General features: G+C 35.3%; 1 protein-coding gene across 2 annotated transcripts; it reads right to left on the bottom strand.

The window, feature by feature from the left end:
- Positions 1-912: 912 nt before the first annotated feature.
- Positions 913-19,134, bottom strand: LOC131552444 (interferon gamma receptor 1-like). 2 transcript variants are annotated; one of them, XM_058796243.1, is made up of 8 exons: positions 18,928-19,134; positions 6,383-6,500; positions 6,114-6,295; positions 4,350-4,483; positions 4,086-4,257; positions 3,485-3,502; positions 3,265-3,386; positions 913-3,135 (listed from the first exon to the last, which is right to left on the bottom strand). In XM_058796243.1, exons 1-8 carry the CDS (start codon positions 19,001-19,003, stop codon positions 2,809-2,811), a joined length of 1,149 nt encoding a protein of 382 aa, XP_058652226.1. In that variant the 5' UTR covers positions 19,004-19,134; the 3' UTR covers positions 913-2,808. The 2 variants fall into 2 exon arrangements, with proteins under 2 accessions (XP_058652226.1, XP_058652227.1); XM_058796244.1 differs by lacking the exon at positions 3,485-3,502.
- Between the last annotated feature and the right edge of the window lie 3,373 nt (positions 19,135-22,507).

Genomic DNA, 22,507 nt, shown 5'->3' with positions numbered 1-22,507 from the left:
CTGTCTCCCACCAAATAAATCCTTTTCAAAATAAAAGTTTATTTATTTTTATATAAATTTGACCATATTAAAAAATATTCTCATCATAATGCTAAAATTGTATTTTTAGGAAGTCACATGATATTCTCACAGATAATCAACTGAATTTCAGTACAGAACAATGCAATAGGAGGAACCTCAACCAGCTATGCTGAATTCATTATTTTGACTTGTTACATATTGCTGACTGTTGACTTATTTAAATTTTTTTATTTTTTATTTTGACAAGCAATGTGCTCTTTGCAATTCATTACATTGATGAATTTACTTATAGTTTGCATACAGAGTATATAATAGGATATACTAAATGCATATTTACATTTACATTTAGCATGAAGCAATCAAAACCAACAAAAGAGCAACAACATGCAAGTGCTATTACAAGTCTAACACAGTACACATAAAACGTTTTTTTTTTTTTTTTTAAAGAAAACAAGTAGATAGAATATAGAAAAAAAGAAACTTAGTGTTTTTTTGTTTGTTTTTTATGAAAAATACATAGAATAGAAAAAAGAATGCTAGTGTTAGTTTTACAAGAAAAGTTAGCAGTTCAGAGAATAAATATGCAATTGATGGAGGGTCGAATGTGTATTTTTTTTAAATAAAAAGAAGACAGATAGATAAAATAAAATTAGAATAGAGAGTGCTAGAGTTAGAGAGTAAAATAAAGATTCATGTACATATAACAGCTTGTCTGCAAACAGTTTTTTCCACCAAAACTGTGAAAGTAGGGACATATAATATTAAGATGTACACATATTGAGATGTTTTTAAATGAACAAATCAAGCAGCCACTAGTTGAGCGGAATAAAGATAGTTCTCCTACAAACTGTATGCATTCAGTGCCAGAGAGATTTAAATCAACAGCTGAAGTAACGATGCAGCCAATTACTTTATTGCGATTAAAATGTGTGAAAGCACATGAATATCAAACAGACATGATGACGTCAAGTTAAAGTTAAAAAATACAATTCTATCAGAAAAGAGTGCAAAGTGCAGAAACTTGACACATACATATGTAAATAATTAAACTCAACTGGTAAATTATGGCACCTACAATTTCCTGGAAACAAATATTTGCCTTGAAAGTATTGTATGTGATTTCAGATAAAAGCATGAATGAGAATACTCTATATGGTTAGTATAACACAGGATTGTCAAGCTAATTGTGGTAATAATGGATTTGCCTTTTTTATAGACACATTTTCTGGTCCGTGTAAATACTTTATTCTAGATTATTGATCAATTTTGATTAAGTGCAAATTTGCTTCATTTTTCAAAAAGCAAAAAAATAAAATAAAAAAATAAATAAAATAACTAAGATTAGAAGAATTTTAGAAAAAATAGAAGCATTTTAATAAAAAGTGCATAAAGAAAAAAAGTCATTAATGTCATACCACATTTTTTCCCCCCTTGAACTTGCATCTTGACATTTTTCTAAATGGTAAAAAGTGACATCACTTTTTCTATATCATGAAATGTTTGCTCACGAGACATTCAGAGTAATGCTGTTCTATTTATACTGCCTACAACATGTAACATTTTCAGCAAGAGAACTGTAAAAATATAGAGAAGTGCCTGGCAGATATTACTTGTAGCCTGTTGTTGCTTAAACATATGCTGTTATCACAGCAAACACTTTACAAATGTAACAAACCACTGCCTAGAATCATGTTATATATTCAGCTTGGCAAAGTCGTCCCGTTTTAAAGCTACAGCAGCACTGAATCCAGCACATCATTCGCATCTGATGTAAATGAATGCTACGACACGTATTTTCATGACAACATCAAGAATAATAGTAACAACTTGCAGTATCCCCTCATAAAAAAACAGAAGAGTCATGGCTCATACGCACGTACACAAGCAGTTTTAGTTCCTCACATGCTAAAGAGGCCTTGCCAAAGCGTTTAACAGATAGATATGTGCAAGATGTGTTTTATTGTTGAAAAGTGTTTTGTTGCCGAGAGTGGAAATGCAGCAAATTGGATTTCGGTATCAGAATCTCTGAAATTCTTATCGGTTAACGGATGCCTATATTGGAGTATGTTTCAGTAAAAATGTAAATTTTTACCACTTTTGATTGATAGAGTGTCTCATTTGCAATTCCCTTAGAAACTGCTTCACATAAGTTTCTAAAGCAGCACCATCTGTAAAAATGCTGCCCAACGTACAATGTTGATTTTTATGGGTGTTTACATGATGGTTTTTTTTTTAGGTGTACCAAAATTTAGAATTACACATTGCATGGAGTTATATTTTAGGATTGTGGTTATATTGTGGATATATGGTTAGGGTTAGGATTAGGGATTGGTTTAGGGTTACTTTAATGCAATTATGCATAATGTATTGTTATTATAACAGTAAGTATATGTATCATGTGTAACAAAGACAATGTGTTACTGAAAATGTCTGTAAATGTAATGAAAAGGTACTGGGAAATTTCTGGCATGACATTACCCCTTTTTTCCCCTCCTGACAGTGTACGTTTCAACAGTTATTTTTCCTTCCAAGCAAAATTATTTTATTTATCTTAATGCAGGCTAGTGGGAAACTCAGCATGGCTGTAGTTAACACTGTCAATGCAGCACATCGCAACAAACTAGACTGCTCTCACCACAATCGAACGCTCTGCACTGAGAACCAGACGTCAGCTTCTGATCAGTGTGGGAAATTGTTAATGGACCAAAAAATGACTTGGTGTGAACAGGCCATCTTTCCACAAGAAATGAAAACACCTTCCAGTGTCGTTCTTACACACGTTCAGACCTAAAGCACTGGTGGTCGAGGGCCGTATCCCACAGTAATGTCCCCCGGACTCATCTCCTGCAGGAATTTGGGACTGTCGTAGTCAGACGACCATCCGAAGCCTTCAGACTCTTCACAATCCATGTCCTCTTCCGAAACCTCGGGGAGATCCACTACGGTGTCATCAAGGATAGTGTTTGCTTTGTCTTTCTCGGTCGGGGAAATAGGGGGAGAAGCATAACTAAAAATCTCCTCGGTCAGTAGGGGTGTGTGTCCCTGAGGTGTTATTTGAGAAATGCAGGTCGGCTCGGGTTGGGTTGCAGGAGATTGGACAGGTAAAACGTTCCGCTGCATATGGAAAGGAGCAACAGCAGATCACCAGACACATCACAAATACAAAACACTGCTGAACAAAGAACAATTCCCCAAAAATAAAATAAAATAAAATACACAGCAAAAAGATCAAAGGATACGTACCAAAAATTTAGGCATTTTGGGGATTTCGGACCACTTCCTGCAGAGCAGCCACACAAAGCCAATGATAATGAAGAGCACAATGATCCCTCCACCAAGCAAAGCTGCGATTATTCCCGTTTTGTCTACAGAAAAGTCAAGAACAATTCAATGAAGCGTCTACTCTAGTACTCACAAATACTGACTTTATTTAAGATGAAGGTGACGTTCAGAATTTCCATACCATCAAAATCAGACAGAACTGAAAAAAAAAAAAAAAGTTTCAAGTATTCAACAAACTGCCATTGTTTGGACAGATACATTATACATTAGTCCCTTTTCAGTATTGAATGAATTATGAATACATTTTTAGGGTAAGGTAGTGCTGTTTGGTTTTGTATTCACCTATAAAATATGCCATAACCAAAATCGCCCTGTATCCTCTGGTGCAATATTAGTGGTGTCTGAAACTATAGTGGAGATTATCCAGCACATTTATTCCATCTCAAAATACACAGCAATAAGAAAAGGGTACCCATGATACACTGTTAGGGTCTCGTGGAATTAAACTGTTTAAGCGACAGCTCCCCAGCCCTCTCTGGGGCACAATTTTTTCACCCCTTTCTCATGTAGTGGACTATATGACATTGACTGTATAGGGAATAGTCAGCGAGGGGATGGCAGCGATTTCAAACACTGCTCACGTCAGAGCTTTCAAACGGACTCATTTGTTTAGTATCCTGACGGCTACATCAGAGAAATAAATACTGGTTTTCACACACTGCCTGCACTTAATAGCATCTGCACTGCATCAAGAAAAATAATTAAACTGATAATGCTTTTACCGGTCTCAGGCGTCTGCTGAGGGACACAAATGTTTCCGTAGGTATATGTAGGGATACCAGCAATCTTCCCTTCAAGCTTCAGCTCAACACACTGTCCAGCAATGCTTTGGTTAAAGTGGATTTCTGCAGTGCACAGTTCCTCATCCTCAAAACATGAGTATAAAACCGTTTGCTGTGGAAGGAGAAAAGAACAGAGTGATTTTAACAATTTAGCATCCTAACATGACTAACATTTGAAGAAGGACATTGGGGAGTCTGTGCGACCTCATCATGTGTGATTGTGTACTCAAATTCTTCATTCATTATGTCTTGCTTATGAAGCATGAAAGGGTGCTGAAAGGACACTTCAATCATATCTTTGTAGACAGATGTATTTACAGTTGGAAAGTCCAAAGAGCCTGGAAAAAAGCAAAAGCCAATATTGCTTAAAGGGGTGGTTTATTGCAATTTCACTTTTTTAACGTTAGTTAGTGTGTAATGTTGCTGTTTGAGCATAAACAACATCTGCAAAGTTGCGGCGCTGAAAGTTCAATGCAAACAGAGATATTGTCTTTTAAAATTCTGGAAGTTTAATGCCTACAAAAACGGCTGGTAAGGGACTACAACGAACTACTTGCCGGGTCTGATACGTCACGGACCCAGATAAACCCCGCCCCCGGGAACATGTAAGGAAGGGGGCGGGGCCATGTGGTGCTGCTTTAGAGAAGAAGAGAAAACTAGGGTGCACGTAAAAATCTATTCATATATGAATCGCGATTCTGTCTTCTATCGATTCTAATGGATTCACAAGTTTCAAAATCAATTTTCTAAAACAGCCATTCTACATTCTTCCCGAAATGCAACTCGGAGTGAAAAGACTGTGACGTAATCCTCATTCTCTATACTGTTCCTAGTGTTGCCCTGCTCTGCATCTCTCTCTCTCTCTCATTCAGATCAGCTCCAATAAACTGTTCCAGTTATACATTTTCACATAGCAATGAGAAGCGTTATACATGGACGCATGTGTGGTTGCCATACTGTATTAAAACTTTAATCAGAATAAAACCGTATATTAAAAGCTAACATAAGCAGTAGCATAATAACAGTGTATCTAAACGTATGAGACAACAAACAAACAAACATACCATTAAGAGCTGTGCTTGCACAGGTTCTGCGCGATCCTCTTCACTAATATCCTCTGCATCTCAATCGGGCTCAAATTGATAAGCAATATAGACGACGCCATTGTTTACAATACAACCGGAGCACATGCCGCTGAGCTGAGGGGCGGGACATTTAGACATACGCTCGGCGGTTTAGTGAATCACAACACACTGAGCCAGCTAACCAATCAGAGCCCATCACATATTTCTGAGGGAGGGGCTTCATAAAAACAGGAAGTAATCGAGGCGTTTGTCAGAGAAGGGACAGAACGGTGTGGAATAAAGGTAAATTATATGAAAAATAATGCGTTTTGTATAGAGAATGAGGATTACGTCACAGTCTTTTCACTCCGAGTTGCATTTCGGGAAGAATGTAGAATGGCTGTTTTAGAAAATTGATTTTGAAACTTGTGAATCCATTAGAATCGATAGAAGACAGAATCGCGATTCATATATGAATAGATTTTTACGTGCACTCCTAGTTTTCTCTTCTTCTCTAAAGCAGCACCACATGGCCCCGCCCCCTTCTTTACATGTTCCCGGGGGTGGGGTTTATCTGGGTCCGTGACGTATCAGACCCGGGAAGTAGTTCGCTGTAGTCCCTTACCAGCTGTTTTTGTAGGCATTAAACTTCCAGAATTTTAAAAGACAATATCTCTGTTTGCATTGAACTTTCAGCGCTGCAACTTTGCAGATGTTGTTTATGCTCAAACAGCAACATTACACACTAACTAACGTTAAAAAAGTGAAATTGCAATAAACCACCCCTTTAAAATGTCCGTCAAAATATCAATAGTGTTTCATCATAAACGGTGCCTTGCATACACAGTAATAAACAGTAAATAATACTGTATCCATATGATTAAATTATACTCAGAAAACTTACATTTATATTTATGTTGGTTCTCATCAAAATAGTCTTTGCTGTAGGTGAATCTAATGGAGACGCTTTCTGATTTGTCTTGCCCATCATGTGCCGTCACAGACACAAAGTAATCATCCCCCACATCTCTGCTGGAGCTGCTGATATCGAGGTGCGTCTGAGAGGTGTCAACTGTTTGGGGATCACTAGAGATAAATGGGACAGAAAGATTAAGTAATGTCAAATTTTCAGAATTTTTTTTTCTTGATCAGCTGCTTCTGACACACACATACCTTTCATAAGGTTTGACCATTACACTGAATTTCAGCTGTTCAGTTGGGTTACTGTAGTTCCAATAGAGGACATTCACAAAGTTGTGACAAACAACACTGATGTTTGTTGGAGAAGGAACTGTAGAGAAAAAAAAGTTTGATTCAGGTTCAGTTTATTAGTCTATTATACAAACTCAAAGCTCATGAGAACAACGAATCCTTCCAGTATTGCTCAACAGCTACTGAAATGCAGAGTTATTCTTGTCATGACGGATGTCATCTTCTTCAGAGATGTCACAATCTTGGACTAGATTTTGAGTTTTGCTCAGACATGATCACTGAATTTGACACACATGACTGAGTCTTGTCATCTGAATATTAGGGCTGCCCCCTAACAGTCGACTAACCATTAGTTGACCAGAAGAGGCTTAGTCGATCAAAATTTCATTAGTCATTTAAATCGCAGAAAGAAAAAAATCCACAGGAAGTGGCTAAGTCTCCTAACACCAACAGCTGGCATTGTTTGCGTTTACCTTAAAATCATTTTTTGCTCACACAGATAACAGTAATACACCTTTAAAAAGGGCTACTTTCATTTGTGTGCACTCAAAATAACAACAAAACATTTTGTTTTCGTAAAAGAACGAAAGCAAACGGTGCATTTTCTGCCAGTCTCTGTGAACTTCAGTGTGTCAAAAACAAATTAAAATAAATGAATAGGCAGCTCTATTGATCAACTTGATTTGGAAAAAGGGGGTATTATTTATAGGGATAAAAAAAAAAAAAAAAACACTGGGTGGCTTTTTATCATTATAGGGTGGATGTGTATACACACTGCCAACACACACTTATGTTCAAACAACATTTAAAAGTGAATTTTGCATCCGATGACCCCTTTAATAGCATTGTCTGTTATTACATTTTTGTATTATAGGTGAGATGACTTTTTTCTGTTTTCATTTTACTTTGGTACACATAAAATGCTTTATCATTATTATTATTTTATCCGTTTTCTTCTTCTTCCACTCTGGAAGTTTATGGCAGCCCATAGAAACATTTGCGGAAAAATTATGAAATTTGGCACACAAATAGAGTCTCAATATTAATCATAGAAAATTTGGAGTCTCTAACTCTTTAGCACCACCAACAGGCCAAATTTGTGTACTTGTTTCTGCTAATAACTTGTGACCTGCAAGGTTTGAAAGCAAAATAAAATTTAAATCTCTATGGGTCAAGAATTTTCTGAAAAATCTACCTTTTCGATCTCATCCTAAACAGTTTGTCCAATTTTCACCAAAATTGCATCAGATCACCTTCAGAGTATTTTGGCAAAAGTTATCAAAAACTTTCTGATATACCAAACCATTTTTGTAAAGTGTATTAATGGGTTTGACACAGTTTGCGCAAACATGGACATGAAGCTATATCTCTGCAATGCTTTAGCAAATTCTGACCAAACTTGGTATGTATTATATCAAGCATGACCTGAGGGCACATGAGTAGTTTAAGCACAGCACCTCCTACTGGTCAAAATATATCAAAAAATCAGAACGGCATACCAAATTGAATGATACCTAATTTTCCTATGTCTGCCTTTTTTGGGCATCGACCATTTTGAGTTTAGTAGTAAAATGCCGTACAAACAAATGTCTTTAACAGGGGTCTCCATCCCTGCTCCTGGAGATCTAACATGATTCAGAGTTCAGCTTCAACCCTGAACACCTGAAACAGCTAATCAAGGTGTTCAGGGCTACTTAATTACAGACAGGCGTGTTGAAGCGGGTTGGCACTTAAGTCTGCAGGAAGTTAGCTCTTCAGGAGCAGGGTTGGAGAACCCAGCGCCCGGTTGCATAAAGCACCTTAAGTGTAATTTTTCCCCTAAGATCGTCCTTAAGTTGCCCTTAAACATATTTCATAATGTGCTTTGGCTTATTTACTTAAACTGTTTGTTAACAGTTAACTGTTTGTTTAGATAATCATTTGGTGCGTGTGTATCATGCAGTACGTTTAAAAACTGAGGTGCCGCTAGTTGTGGCTTTGTTTTAACGGTTAATGTTTTATAACGCTAAAAAAACAAAAAAACAAACTTGTGTTTGTCATGTGTGGTTTGGTGCTTTGGTTTAGCATTACTTCATCTTATTTAAACACAATTATAAGCCTGTTATTCTGGATGTTAACTTGAACGAATGTTTAGTCTGAGTATTTGTGTACATTTTTCACAAGCTCTGAGAGAAAGAGCGGGTTTAAGAAATCAGTCCCAGCCCGTGTAGGGCTGGGCGATATGCCGAACACGATATTCATGCACATCTCGTCAGTAAAGCCGGTTCCGTGATTAGCGTGTACATCTCCATCACCTGTTTTCAAATAGAGCGCCATTTAATACACAGAGTTGAAGATCACTGACAAGCTACGCAATATCGCGATCATTATCGAAGGTGATTCATCTGCAGTTATTAATGCGATATTGCTCAAGGGTCTCACTTCAGTCGTGGTATTGAGGATTGGTACAATCCTTGCCGGGCCTGACACTTGAACCCGCGACCTTCGGGTCACAAGTCCAACTCTCTATCCATTAGGCCACGACTGCCCTTTAGCACTTCAAAAGTGCTGGTAGCGGACAAGCAGTTAGGTTAAATATTGCCGGCGTTTCATCGAGAACTGTACATATGATGCATCGTTTAAGGAGGCAGTAGTTTTGTAATTTAATTAGCTCATTGATAGGAGCATGTTTTAATGATAGAATTTTCTTCTGTTTTTAGCGTTGTGGCTGGATTATTGCCTGACTGATTGTCAGTCGAAAATAACAGATGTTAGAGATATTGTGTTCATTAAAAGGGAGTTTTTATGTTTTTAAATTGTGTAGTGTTTCTAGTGAGTGTGTTTTATTTTATTGATGCATTTTACATTGTAAATGTATTTGTTGTAATAGACTGTGTTTTCCCTGTTTGCTTTCTTTTCTGTAGGTTTGCAGTGTGATTGCTGTGAGCTTGACTGCGGTGAGAGCACTTTTGCTTTTGGACCACTTTTGTCTTCACTCTCTTCTAGCTAACCTACGCCCACCTGTGTTTTTTTTTTTTGTGGTTTCTTTTCTTTTTTTTCCAATTCTTTCTTTCTTTTTTTCCATGTATTTGCATTAAAACTTGGTGATGTCATTTTTAACATGTCGACTTGTTTGAATAAAAATGTGTTTGTTGATTGAAGCCACCTCATCGCCCCTTTCGCCTGGTTATTATTGACCTCGTTAGGTCATCTCATCACATATACCATTAAAACTCAGAGCTCATAATGCAGTTTCTGCAACTTTGAGGAAAAATTAGTAATGAAAAAAAAAAATCAACCTAATAAAAAAAATATCAAAGACGTTATTGAACACTTTGTTGTAGAGAAGTGGAATTTAGAAAGCAGAAATCATAAGAAGTTGCTCCTAAGAAGTAGTTTAGTGCTGCTAACAGTGTGCTTACTAACAGTTTAGTTTAGATGTGAGAGTATGTAAAAATATATAGCCATGTAGGCAGGGCCACTGCTGGCCAAATGAGTGCCCTAAGCAGGATTGTATTGTTGTGCCCCCCTCCCTCAAATATTAAAGTAAAAAAACAAAACAAAGAAAAAAACACCTACTATAAGGGTCAAAATATAGAACTTTAATAAAATATAAAAGTAAATGAATAAATAAATTGTAATTAAATTGTATTATTTACAAATTACAATTGTAGCTCTAGACAGTTACCTATGGCTATTATTTTATTAATACAGTTGTCTGATTGATTTTATGGTCTCAAGCATTCAGAAATCATGCAAAAGAAAATTAAGCTACTTTCCTTTTAATAATACTTTTACTACGATAAAACCATGGTTAATTTCTGTAAGGGTTGTGATGTCCACATGTTTTTTGTTGAAGAAATTATAGAGGCCGTGTCATCTATAGCAAAAAGGTGGCCAAAAATGAAGGATTACGTGGATATTTGAATTAAATGTTTGGTCAATAGCCCATTAAACAAGAATATGATCATCCTGTAAGTATAACAGCAGCAATTACCAGGCCTTTGGCGCCCTTTACGGGCATTTTTAATAACATGTAATGTTGAAAAAATAAAAAATAAAACATTAGACACCATCACAAAATTTGTAATGGTTTTACTGGTTATAATGGGACTTCTATTGGTTTTAATAGAAACATAATGGACCCTGTTGGTCTCTACTGGTAATTGGTTTCTTTCTATTGGTGGCTTGTTAAAACCAATAAATCCTAATGGAATATGTCCCAAAACACACTACATAAGAAAACCATTGTTTTTTAATAGTTTTAATGGTTAAAAGTTGATGGTTTGTAATGTTTGTAACGGTATTTGTGATTTATTTGTTATTCATTTGTGATGGTATTAGAATTTTCTGTGATGGTTGTATTTTTAAAAAAAATTTTTTAGCAAGGTTGCCTCATTGTTTTTATATAATGCATAAGTCATTTTAAAGACTGTCGTTGGCTTAGGTTTCTTTTTATAACCACAAAAATATATTATCTTAATACTTCTTTGATATATAATTATTTGAAGTAACAAATCCAAGGTTAATTTGCGGTTACCATGGATACAACCAACCATGATTTAAATTTTGTTTTTTAAAACCATGGCTTTCGTAAGTGAACATGGAAACTCGGAGAGAATATTAAATGCATTGGTGGTGGTGAAATTATTACCGACATTTAAACACGTTATTAACCTCAACACCCAAAAAAAGTTTCACAGGATTGTGATTTTATGAATGTAGCCTACCTGAAAGTGACGCACGCAAAACATGAGGTGCGAGCGGTCGCGGGCGCGAATGCAGGAATGGCGCGTCACATTTTATTTATTTTATTTTTTTCCTTGGAGTCGGTGCCCTACGCAAACTGCGTACTCTGCGTATAGGGAGCGGCGGTACTGCATGTAGGGCTGGACCATTCATTTGAAAAGAAATCGATGTAACCGATGGGTAACACTTTAGAATACCGTTTCATCATTAATGAATAATTACACAAGAACACATGAGTAATGCAATATTATCTCTCTAGTAACTACTAGTAACTAACAAGCAACTCTGATGAATGAATTAGTAAGTGATAGTGCTTAGTTGAATGTGGTAGTTCACTATTAGCTAATCAGTAACTATTATACCTCCCCAAGAACTACTGTATACATGTTGATAATTAATATGAATAATACATAATGTATAATTCATTCTCAAGTAAAGGTCATGGTAACCCTCTAGTAATGACTCAAGTATTACCGAATTCTTTTTAAGGAATGACTAATTATTTAGTTCAGTATTCTAAAGTGAAGATCATGTATCATTGTAAGCTTTTGAGGTTCTTGTAAAGTATTGGATAGTAATTATTCAGGTGTTACTACATCCTTCTAAAGGAATTAGTCATTATTTGGAACAGTATTCTAAAGTGAAGATCGTGATAACTCCCTAGTAATGACTGAAGTCATTGTAAACTTTTGAGGTTTTTGTAAGGTTTTGGTTAGTAATTCATTTAGCTAGATTTGGTAACATCACAAATCACAAATCATTAATACACTGTAAAAAGTGATAAGTTGACTTAAACTTAAAAAAAATAGAGGAAACCTGTTGCCTTAAAATTTTTAAGTAAATGATAATTAAAAAAAAATAAGTTAATTGAATTGTCAAGTTCACTTAACTTTTTTTTTTAAAATTATTATGCACTTAATTTTAAGGCAACGGGTTTCCTCAATTTTTTTAAGTTAAGTCAACTTTCACTTTTTACAGTGTACTTGGTTACCGTGATCTTCACTTTAGAATAATAATCCAAATAATTAGTCATTTCTTCAGAAGGATGTAGTAACACTTGAGTCATTACTATCCAAAACCTTACATATATCTCAAAAGCTCACAATGACATCAGCCAATATGCTAGTTATGATGTTATGATGAAGTTATGATGATTTTCACTTTAGAATACTGATCCAAGTAATTAGTAGTTCATTTGGTAATACTAGCGGGTTACCATAATCTTCATTTTAGAATGAATTATTCATTATGCATAATTCACATTAATTATGAACCTGTATAAAGTAGTTCTCAGGAGTTCTCAGGATATATGAAAAAAAATAGTAGTTATTGGTTAGCTAATAGTGAACTACCAGTTTCAACTTATTACTTAATAAATCGTTAATCAGAGTTTCTTGTTAGTTAATAGTAGTTACTACAATGTTAATAGTGCATTAGTCATTTGTTCCTGTGTAGTTATTCATAAACGACGGAACAGTATTCTAAAGTGTTACCGACCGATGTAATTTTCCCATGTTGGTTATTTCGTACTTTAAGTTCCCTTACGAAAATACTTACACTGCATGTGTAGTCGGCACTATACGGACATGAATGATCATTGTGCTCGAGTCTTTTGCAGCGTCTTGCACGTGACTGGCGCGTGAAAAGTGTTTAAACTTTTACACGCAGTGCCACTCATCAATGTCAGTTCCAAAACAGTGGACCAATCAGAAGACCCTGGAGGCAGGGCAAGCGTTGCAAGCTTTTGTTTACAGTAGCAGGTTGGCATGGCAAGTTTTGTATTTGACGGCAACATGGCGGAGTAGGCATTCTGCGCTGCATTTGTTTTTTGCTGCGTATCGCGGTTTAGATGCAAAGCCATGTTCTGTGTGAACGGCCAGTAAGAACCTAGAGTAAATACTTGTGCATACAGCATGACAGGACAATATTACGGAGATGGTGCCATGCACTTTCTCTTAATCAGCAGTGTTCTATTTACATTCATTATTTAAAAAAAAAAAATATTTACAGGAGAAAGTTATTATTTTTCTACTTTTCACAATTCATTATTTAAAATAATATTAATTTACAAGAGATAAGAGTTATTTTGTACTTTTCAATATTTAAAAAGTAGGCTATTTTGTTTGCTGGTTATTTTCTAATTTTGACAAGGCAATATTAATTTATTTTGTTTGCAAAAACGTTTTTTTTTTTTTTTACAATAAAACCGAAATGCAACTTTTTCATAAGACGTCTTCATTTCAAGCAAGCTCTAATTTTAATTGTTCGAAATATTCAACAAATAACCACAAAGAGTTTGTTTCCTTCAATTATTTTAAAATCACAAATATAAAAAAATGCACTTTCATTAGAAAAAAAAAATCTCAACTTTTTAATAGTTGTGTATATTTACAGTACAAACCTTTAACTATGAGGGTGTAACGATTAGACCAAGCAAAAAAATAAATGAATAAAATAACCGTTCAATAATCGTAATCGAGGTAAAATATTAAATTAATCAAGGTTTTGATTTTAGGTCAAGTCAAGTCAAGTCACCTTTATTTATATAGCGCTTTTACAATACAGATTGTGTCAAAGCACTTAACAGTATCAAATTGGAGGATAGAGTGTCAGTAATGTATAATGATAAGATTAAACACTCAATTTTCAGTTAAAGGCATTTCATTATTGAATTCAGAGATGTCATTGTCTAGCTCAGTTTAGTTTAAATAGTATCTGTGCAATCAAATCGGCGATAATCGCTAGAAATTAAGTGTCCCCAACTGAGCAAGCCAGAGGCGACATATATCACCCTATAGCCATGCCATAGAACTGAGATCACATGCCAACTTTGCTCATTTGCCCCATCTTATTTTGTTACTCTACATTGCTTTCTTTTGATCAGGGCTCTGTCATGCCTGTCAGGGGTGCAGAGATTGTATAATAGCAATAATACACTTGAGGTGGTTGCTTTGTTTGATGTTTGTTTTGCGCAATCACCATTAAGATTCCAACTCGAGAGTGACAGAGTAACACCTCCATGTACACTGTCAAACAAGGTTTAAGGCCACGCGGATATGCAGCTGTAACCACGTGTGATGTATTCACACCCGCTCAGATCAGACCTAACTGTGGTTTTCCTGTGATACAAGTGTGAAAATAAAACCAAAGGCTACACATCACGTTCTAGAACCCATACTGTACTTTAAATAAACAACTCAAAACTGGGCCTGAATATTTCAATGTATTGCTGGCTGAACACAACAAGAATAGAGAAAGAAAACATAAAAGAAAGACGTGAAGGAATGAAAAGAACAACAGGAAGGAAGTGAAAGTGCAAAGGAGAAATGATAAGAGGTTTAACGCAACACAGAAGAAGATAAAAACATACAACCCTATGAACGAGAATCAGAAATCTAGACCCAAATATTCATTCATTCATTATAGAGACACACTGCAAACTGACATTAATGACTTCAACAGAGATATGACACCTGCTAAAGTCAAACCTAAAGTGAGTGGGAATCTAGCTGGAAGCCATGTGATGATCTGCCGTTAGAGCGAGAAAAATGAACACCTACAAGTGTGAAAAACAAGTGCACTTCAATAATGCACTTAAAGTGCTCTATTTTCGTGCACTAATTTTGTACTTAATATACTAAAAATGATCCTCTAGTACTTCTGAAGATAAACTTAAGATCATCTAAGCGTGCTCAACTGTGCGATTTTGAGACACCGTGAATATGAACTAAAATGCGCTTTTAACATACTATCTTTGTATTTTAAAAAATGTATTTAGTTACCACTTGTAGTACACTCGAACCCATCTTTCATACACTAGTACACTCAAGTGTACTACAAGTGGAAACTAAATACATTTTTTAAATACAAAGATAGAAAGTTAAAAGTGCATTTTAGTTCATATTCACGGTATCATTACGGTATCAAATATCATTTTTAGTATATTAAGCACTTTAAGCACATTATGGAAGTGTACTTGTTTTTCACCTGCAAGTAAAACATCGTTACATTATATGACATCTAACAGATCATTCTATATTCAGACGGAAATACTAAGGTTTTTATCATATGCATATTTGAATCTAGCCTATACGGTGTACAGATCTGTTAAGCATAGAGTTAATGACATAATAAACTACCTGCCTTTGATTATTTATTCCAAAAAAACAAAACAAAAAAACAACTTGTATAACATGTAAACCTACATAAAATATGCTTTACTGTACATAGTAACGTGATAATCAACACTGACTCCACTACTGACGTAATGCAAATTATATACATAATAAGGTCCCACTTTATATTGAGTGGCCTTAACTACTATGTACTTATATTTAAATTAATCATTTAGTACAATGCATTTATTGTGTACATACATGTTTTTACATTGTACTTATATTTTTAAAATACCTGCATATAATTACATCAGGTAATTGATTTCTATAATTAAATTCGTAATTACACTGTTGACCCATCCCTTACACCTTAACCCACCCTTAAACCTACCCATACCACCAAACCTGTCCCTAACCTTACCCGTATCCCACCTCAATAGCAGAAAAAGTGTTTTGAAATACAATATGTCCACAATATGTGCATTGTACTTATTTTTTGATGCAAGTACAGAGTAGTTAAGGCCACCTAATATAAAGTGGGACCCATAATAATAATAATAATAATAACAATATATAATAATACAAAGTAATTTAAGTGTATTGCAAAGTCATTTTGAGCCGTGGTTTTCTCACAGAACTGCACATCTGCACACGTGTCCTGTCTGAGCTGATGATCTCAGTAACATTCCCAGTGTTTCATGATGTAGACGGCCTTCGCTGACCTCTGCTGCCGTAATTTGCGCTCCCATGGTAACAACAACCTTTTTGACTGATGGACCACTCCTTAAGATTGTGTGTAACGGTTCTTCACCAGGAATTTGGCAATTAAATACATTTTTCCTACAGCAGCACATATCCTCGCTTATCACACAGCTCTCTGGAATACTTGATTTTGACTGGTCAGTCGTGGTATTCAGCTGACAGATATGCCCTAATATTGGGGGTTGTATGGGTTTGGTCCCCCTCAGCTAGGGGTGGGCGATATGGCAAAAATATCACAATTTTTTTTTTTTTAATATCACGATTCACAATATTATCACAATTCTTTGTCATGTTGGATTTTCTATTTTGCAAGCTGTTTGAGCAGTACAGCCAGACTCATTTCCCTATTATAAATACAGTACAGCCAGACTAAGGTAACAAAATATTAAAAAGTATGGCGAATATTTAGGCCAAAGTGGGTGAAGATAAAAATCGTTGTCATTATTTTATCTTTGTTATTAAAAAATGAGAGCAAAGATACACATTACAAATACACATAATATACAAATAAAATAAACTGTTTTATTGTAGTCTACAATAGGTGTATTTAGCAGGAGCATTCAAGAAATTGAATGAACAAATATAAAAATAAAACACTATATAGATTGATTCCTATTAAAGCAACTGTATTAAAGTTTTTCAGTCAAGAGTAGTGAGTGATTTTTCTCTTTGTGTTTGGTGTTTTATTAACATTAAAGGAATAATTCACCCCAAAATTAAAATAGACTAGTGTTTGATTTTTATTCCTTCATTTACTCACTCAAAAGTTGTTTTAAACCTGAACGAGTTTCTTCTGCTGAAAATAAATGCTATTTTGAAGAACGTGGAAAACCAAACAGTTGCTGGTCTACAGTGACTTCCACAGTATTTTTATTTTTTTTCTACTGTTAAAGTCAATGTGAACCAGCAACTGTTTGGTTAGCCACATTCTTCAAAATATCTTCTTTTGTGTTCAGCACAAGAAAGAAATTAATACAGGTTTGGGACAACATGTGAGTGAGTAAATAATGACAGAATTACAATTTTAGGGTGAACTATCCCTTTAATGACAGTCGGCAGCATGTTTAGTACTGCCCCTTTAAGACCTGCACGCATCTAATATACAGACACGCATGCGTTTCTCTCAGCTGTTTACCTTCATTTTACACATAACCAACTGAGTCTATACATAAACCTGGTGTGTTTTGACAGTATTAGCACAAAACATAACTTAGTTCAGTAATCAGGCGCTGTTTGACGGGCTTTTTAGAGCACTTTTAGAGCAAATTTTTAGAGCAACTCTACCGCTGAGTTAACACTGATGTGAATGTATGTGGCGTTGTTCAGTATATAGAGACAGCGGCGCCAGAACTGCAGCTGATAGAATGCGCGCTGAAGTACGATACTACGATATTTCTTCAAAAAAGCAAATCGTGGAGACATTTTTATAGTCCACGATCAAAAATCGTCATATCGAACACCTCTACCCTCGGCAGAAATCGCAGACCGGGGGCACCGGACCACAAGGGCACTTTACCGTCGGACCTCAAAGGGGCAGGGGCTCGAGCCCCCTGGCCCCCCCTCCCCCCTATGTATTGACGTAATTAGTGACCTCTGTTAGAGTATAACTATCGGTGTCTGGAGCATGTACGCAGAGCGGCCTACGAACTCCATCGAGAGTGTTGAAGCGGACTTCTGCTGATGAAACTGCAAACTATTTTCTTCAGTGCATTTTTCTTCAATTGATTGCATCTCTGACTCCTGGTCTTAATTCATACCTGGCCGTTGGGTTTTTAACTGTAAATTCCCCTACACTAGGATGATTCATTATTTTTAATTATTTATTTTTAGTGGAAGCTTTAGGATAATATACAGGGAAAAATTATTGCTCAAACTAATTCAATCTCAGTCAACATAATTCTCTCATTCTCTCTTTATTGTCTTATTTTTATTATTTTAGCCAATTATAAAATTCTTGTTCACATTATATGTCAACCTTTAAGCAGAAATGTGTCTTTTGTAAAGTACTTACTTTTATAAAAAACTTTGTGGTGCTAATTAAATTATTTTCATATTCCCTGGTATTGAATGATTACAATTCACGGTAGAGTAAAACCAAGAGCATGCCAGCCAAAAACACTGTAGTACTGTAATTTGTGGTAGATATTAACAGTGTAACACTGGCAATGTAAACCCTTGCTGTTTGTGCTGTAAAGTTTCCACTTTAACTTTTAACATAAAGTGCTTGACACAATAAATAATACAGTTTTTGATTCTAGACACAAAAGAGGAGAAGGAACATTTTGTTAGATTACAAAAGTTCCTCGATCTTTAGCTCAAGCTATATACTGAAAACAACAACAAAAATGAAGGCGAACCTTTAGCCCATGTTAGCACAAAGGCCTAACGTTACGTCTATAAAAATAAATAAATAAAACTATAAGAAACCTACAGGCTTGCTCCTATAGTACGTTCTCTAAATAAGTGTTTTTAAACAACCAAATGTGAACTAGTTTGAATCTCAAGTGATTTAAATCTGAAGTAGGCTAATGTTTATAAACACTGAACTCAAAAACAGACTAGACGGTAAAATAACCTATCATAAACATATTCTCTACAGACATAACTTTAAGATTTGAGCCATTTCCAGGCAGGGATATCATAATTGTAAAACGTGCTTATTTCCATGATTCCCATGCTCGTGCCAGGGAACTCAAACAGGCCTGTTATCATAGGATACACGCATTTAAAACGCAGCGATTTTATAGTAGGCCTAAACAATATACTGTAAAGAATGTCATTTATTTTAATATTACGGGAACGCATGCTGCATATCTCATAGATGATCACAATAGGACAAATAAAGAGATACAACAATGCGCCACCGTTAGCACGAGAGGCTTCAGCAAAACGATAACTCACCAAAACCAAAGACACCTGGAAACAGTAAGGCGTAAAACACACCAAACTGGACTACAGGATCCCTCCACATTGCCATAACTGTTTTCTAAAACGTCGCAGATCGCGTTCAGATGTGTTTCCTAAAGCATTTCCTGAGCGGGCTCTGTGTTCTCGTCTCTAAAGCGCACGCACTTCTACTGGAGCCGATCTGACAGGGTTGCCAAGTATTCCGCCTGACAAATCAATAAGGCGACTGGTTCGTGCTTTAATACATTATAAACTGTATAGGTCATTTCTTTATTTGATTGGTCAAATATATTTTTCTAATATGAATTCTCTTAACATGGTGAAACGTTGTATTTTGTCTTTCGATTTTAAACAAATCTGGCAACTCGGTGAAATAAAAGATCCGGTGCTTTCCACCTTGTTGACCAATTGCAACGACATTTATCAGCCCCAAGCAAAAAGCTGTCATGAAAGTCAGCTTACCTGAATGCTCGGTAAAGAAAATAGACTACACATAAGCCTAATTATATTAGTGTAGGAGACCAGGACTGTCAGACTTTGACTGCAGTAATCATTTCTCTGTGGTCAGTTATTTTTGAAAGTCATGTTTAGTTATTGCCAAGAAAAAGTTTGTAAACTTTTTCGTAAACACACTGATCCAATAGCCTGCAATGTTGTCACATACAGTGTGGTTATTTTTTATAGAATTACCCTAGAATTAGCTACATGTAGCCTACTTACTGTATGATTAGGGTTAAGATTAAGGGTTTGGCACAGGGTTACTTGCATGTAATTATGATTAATTGTTATTATAATAGTAAGTACATGTAACATGTGCCTGATTTGAGAAGAAATTACTCTTCAACAAATATATATATATATATATATATATATATATATATTAATGCCAGTGTGGTTTTATGGTTTTCACTTCTCAGCCACTTTCTTATTTTAGTTTGTATTATATATTCACAAAATATCCTAATTTAAGATACTAAACTAGTGCAACTAGCCCTTGTTATCTCAGAAAAACATTCTCAGTTAATACCAGTGTTGCCAAGTCTGAGGTTTTCTGGGAAACCCCACTGAAAAGCGACTGAGCTAGTTTTGAGTATCAATTGGGAGGGTTTTGCTGAGAAAACCTGGCAACCCTGGTTAATAGGCATGTCAGGCATGGTGATATGCAAACAAGATCTGGTTTGAGTAGTTTGCTCAGGGGTACAATGGTGATATTGGATGTCAGTAATTCTTAAAATATTGCAGGACTCTGATGGTTTGACATGACAACAACATCTATATTTTACAAAGTTATTTTATGAAGTTTTCTTTTTAATGCTTCAGTAGCTTTTTTAGTTATTTTCATTCAGCTGTATGATTCAATTAATCATTTCTATATATAGCTTAAATATTGCAGGAGAAGCCACAATCTTGGACTAGATTAAAAGTTTGGAAAACATAGATGAAAACTACAAGCAGCAATGAGAAAATGCTCTGTGACGAACAGAGAGGTATGTCACTGCATTTCCACCACCTTTACGGTTCCCTTTGAAGTGTACAAGTCGATTTCCTCTCCAATTTCAGAAAACATAAAAAACATTCAGTTCTAGAATTTGTGACATCCGTGCAGCTACAACCACAGAATTTTGCACTTTAGCAGTTTATTGCTGTTTTTCAACGCAGCATGTCAGGCTGTTTAACCCCATCTATTGAGCAGGTGATCTTAACGGTATAGTTCCCCCAAAATTAAAATTTTGTTGGCATTTTTACTCACCTTGTAAATGTGGTGAGAGGAAAATGAAGCCTTTCATTCTTTCCAAAACAAAATTGGACAAAACAAAATCAGATAAATTGTAAAAAGTTTTTATTAAGGGGAGTTCTTTTTTTTTTTGTAATTCAACTTTCTTTGTATTGTTCAACAGTCAAAACGTCATAAATCACCACAGTATTCCACATTCACCGTTCCAATCAATTACATATTCAGTTGCTAGTCACCATCAATGTAAGAAAAAAATAAACAAATAATTAAATAAAACACAAAAGCACATGGAAATTAAACAGTTGTTAAGGAGTCCTGCTCATCACACCATTTTTATATGCTGCCAGAAATGATCCCATGTTTTGTTTTGTTTTCATTTCTCCCCAACATGCACTCACATGATGCCATTTTAATCATCCCATCAACCTAATCTTTCAAATCAGGAGTTTTGGGGCATTTCCAATTGCGTAAGATCACCCTGGCAGCTGTGATACAACCTTCTTAATAAGGGTAAATGCATTTTTTGCTATATTAGGTACAACTGATTTATCTCCAAGATGGCATAATTGTGGTTCCACAGGTAAAGCCCAGCCACTCTTTTTATGCCAGAATGGTTGAACCAAAGAACATTCCCAAATCATATATAAATAAGTGCCCTCTTCTTCCTTACATTTCCAACATAGATTATTTCCAGCTATCCCCGTCCTGTAAAGTCTAGACGGTGTATAATAGAATCTATGTATTATTTTGTAATGAATAAATTTCCCCTTATGTTCTTACCCACATTAGATAGGATATCTAGCCAGTCATTATCATGAATATTAATCCCCAAATCCTTCTGCAATATTGTTTTCAGGTTATTACAAGTATCTGCAGTTACATTAAGCATTCATTTGCAGTGTTGGGCAAGTTACTCAAATAATGTAATATATTACTCATTACTAGTTACGCCTTTCAAAAGTAATATTGTTACTTTACTTATTATTTTCTGGCAACAGTAATTAGTTACACTACTAGTTACATTACTTTTTCTTCACGCCCCGCAGAAGTAACTGTGTATCTTCCACATAAAATGATTCTAGCAACATGTTACTAACAACATATTTCTGCCTCATCATTTGACCAAAATCCACATTGGATCACAGTCAGAAGTTATTACAAACACTCAAGAGTGATTGATAGTGACATTCAAGAAGAAGTGTGGTATTCATCTCATTAATTGTCATGTGTAGCTTGAAGCTAATTGGAATTTCTCCATTACCCATATACGATTATATTTCATTATGTATTTTATCAAATCACATAAGTTTGTAAGAAACTGTTTAATTTTCCCTAAAGATTTGTAATTATAGTAGTATAATGTGCCAAATGCTGATCAGAGGGATGTGGGTGGGATGTAATGCCAGAGTAAAGTAAAGCCACAACTTACACAGTGTTCAGATCATCTTTTTTCCTGACAAAATCAATATAATGCAATATTTCTATCTGCTGAATGTAAGCTTTTCCATATTCCAAGCTTGCCTGCTGCACCGGGGACATCACATGCATGTGCAGTCATGAAAATTATGAAAATAAATCTAGGAATTATTTGATTGTTGGATTTTAAATCAGCGGGGTTGAGGTATCAAAAGTAACTAAGCTGTTTTATGGATGGTAACTGTAATATTATTACTGAAATCTTATTAGTAATTAGTTACACTACTAGTTACTGCAAAAAGTAATATTATTACAGTAACTAAGTTAGTTAGCTAGTTACTGCCCAACACTGTTCATTTGTAACACACAGAAGCAGTTTGAGTTTCACATGGTAAGTTAAGATAGGCAAGCCCTATTCGGACG

The sequence above is a fragment of the Onychostoma macrolepis genome, chromosome 13, assembly GCF_012432095.1.
Source record: "Onychostoma macrolepis isolate SWU-2019 chromosome 13, ASM1243209v1, whole genome shotgun sequence".
NCBI classification, from domain to species: domain Eukaryota; kingdom Metazoa; phylum Chordata; class Actinopteri; order Cypriniformes; family Cyprinidae; genus Onychostoma; species Onychostoma macrolepis.
This window is presented reverse-complemented; position numbering and strand designations above follow the sequence as displayed.

Bases quoted from the DNA above. Each gene is read 5' to 3' on its own strand.
- LOC131552444 (XM_058796243.1), bottom strand. From the start codon at position 19,003: ATGGCAATGTGGAGGGATCCTGTAGTCCAGTTTGGTGTGTTTTACGCC. The intron at 6,296-6,382 runs GTATGTGTGTGT...ATTTATCTCTAG, and splicing joins ATGGTCAAACCTTATGAAAG to TGATCCCCAAACAGTTGACA. The intron at 3,136-3,264 runs GTACGTATCCTT...TTCCATATGCAG, and splicing joins CCAAAATGCCTAAATTTTTG to CGGAACGTTTTACCTGTCCA.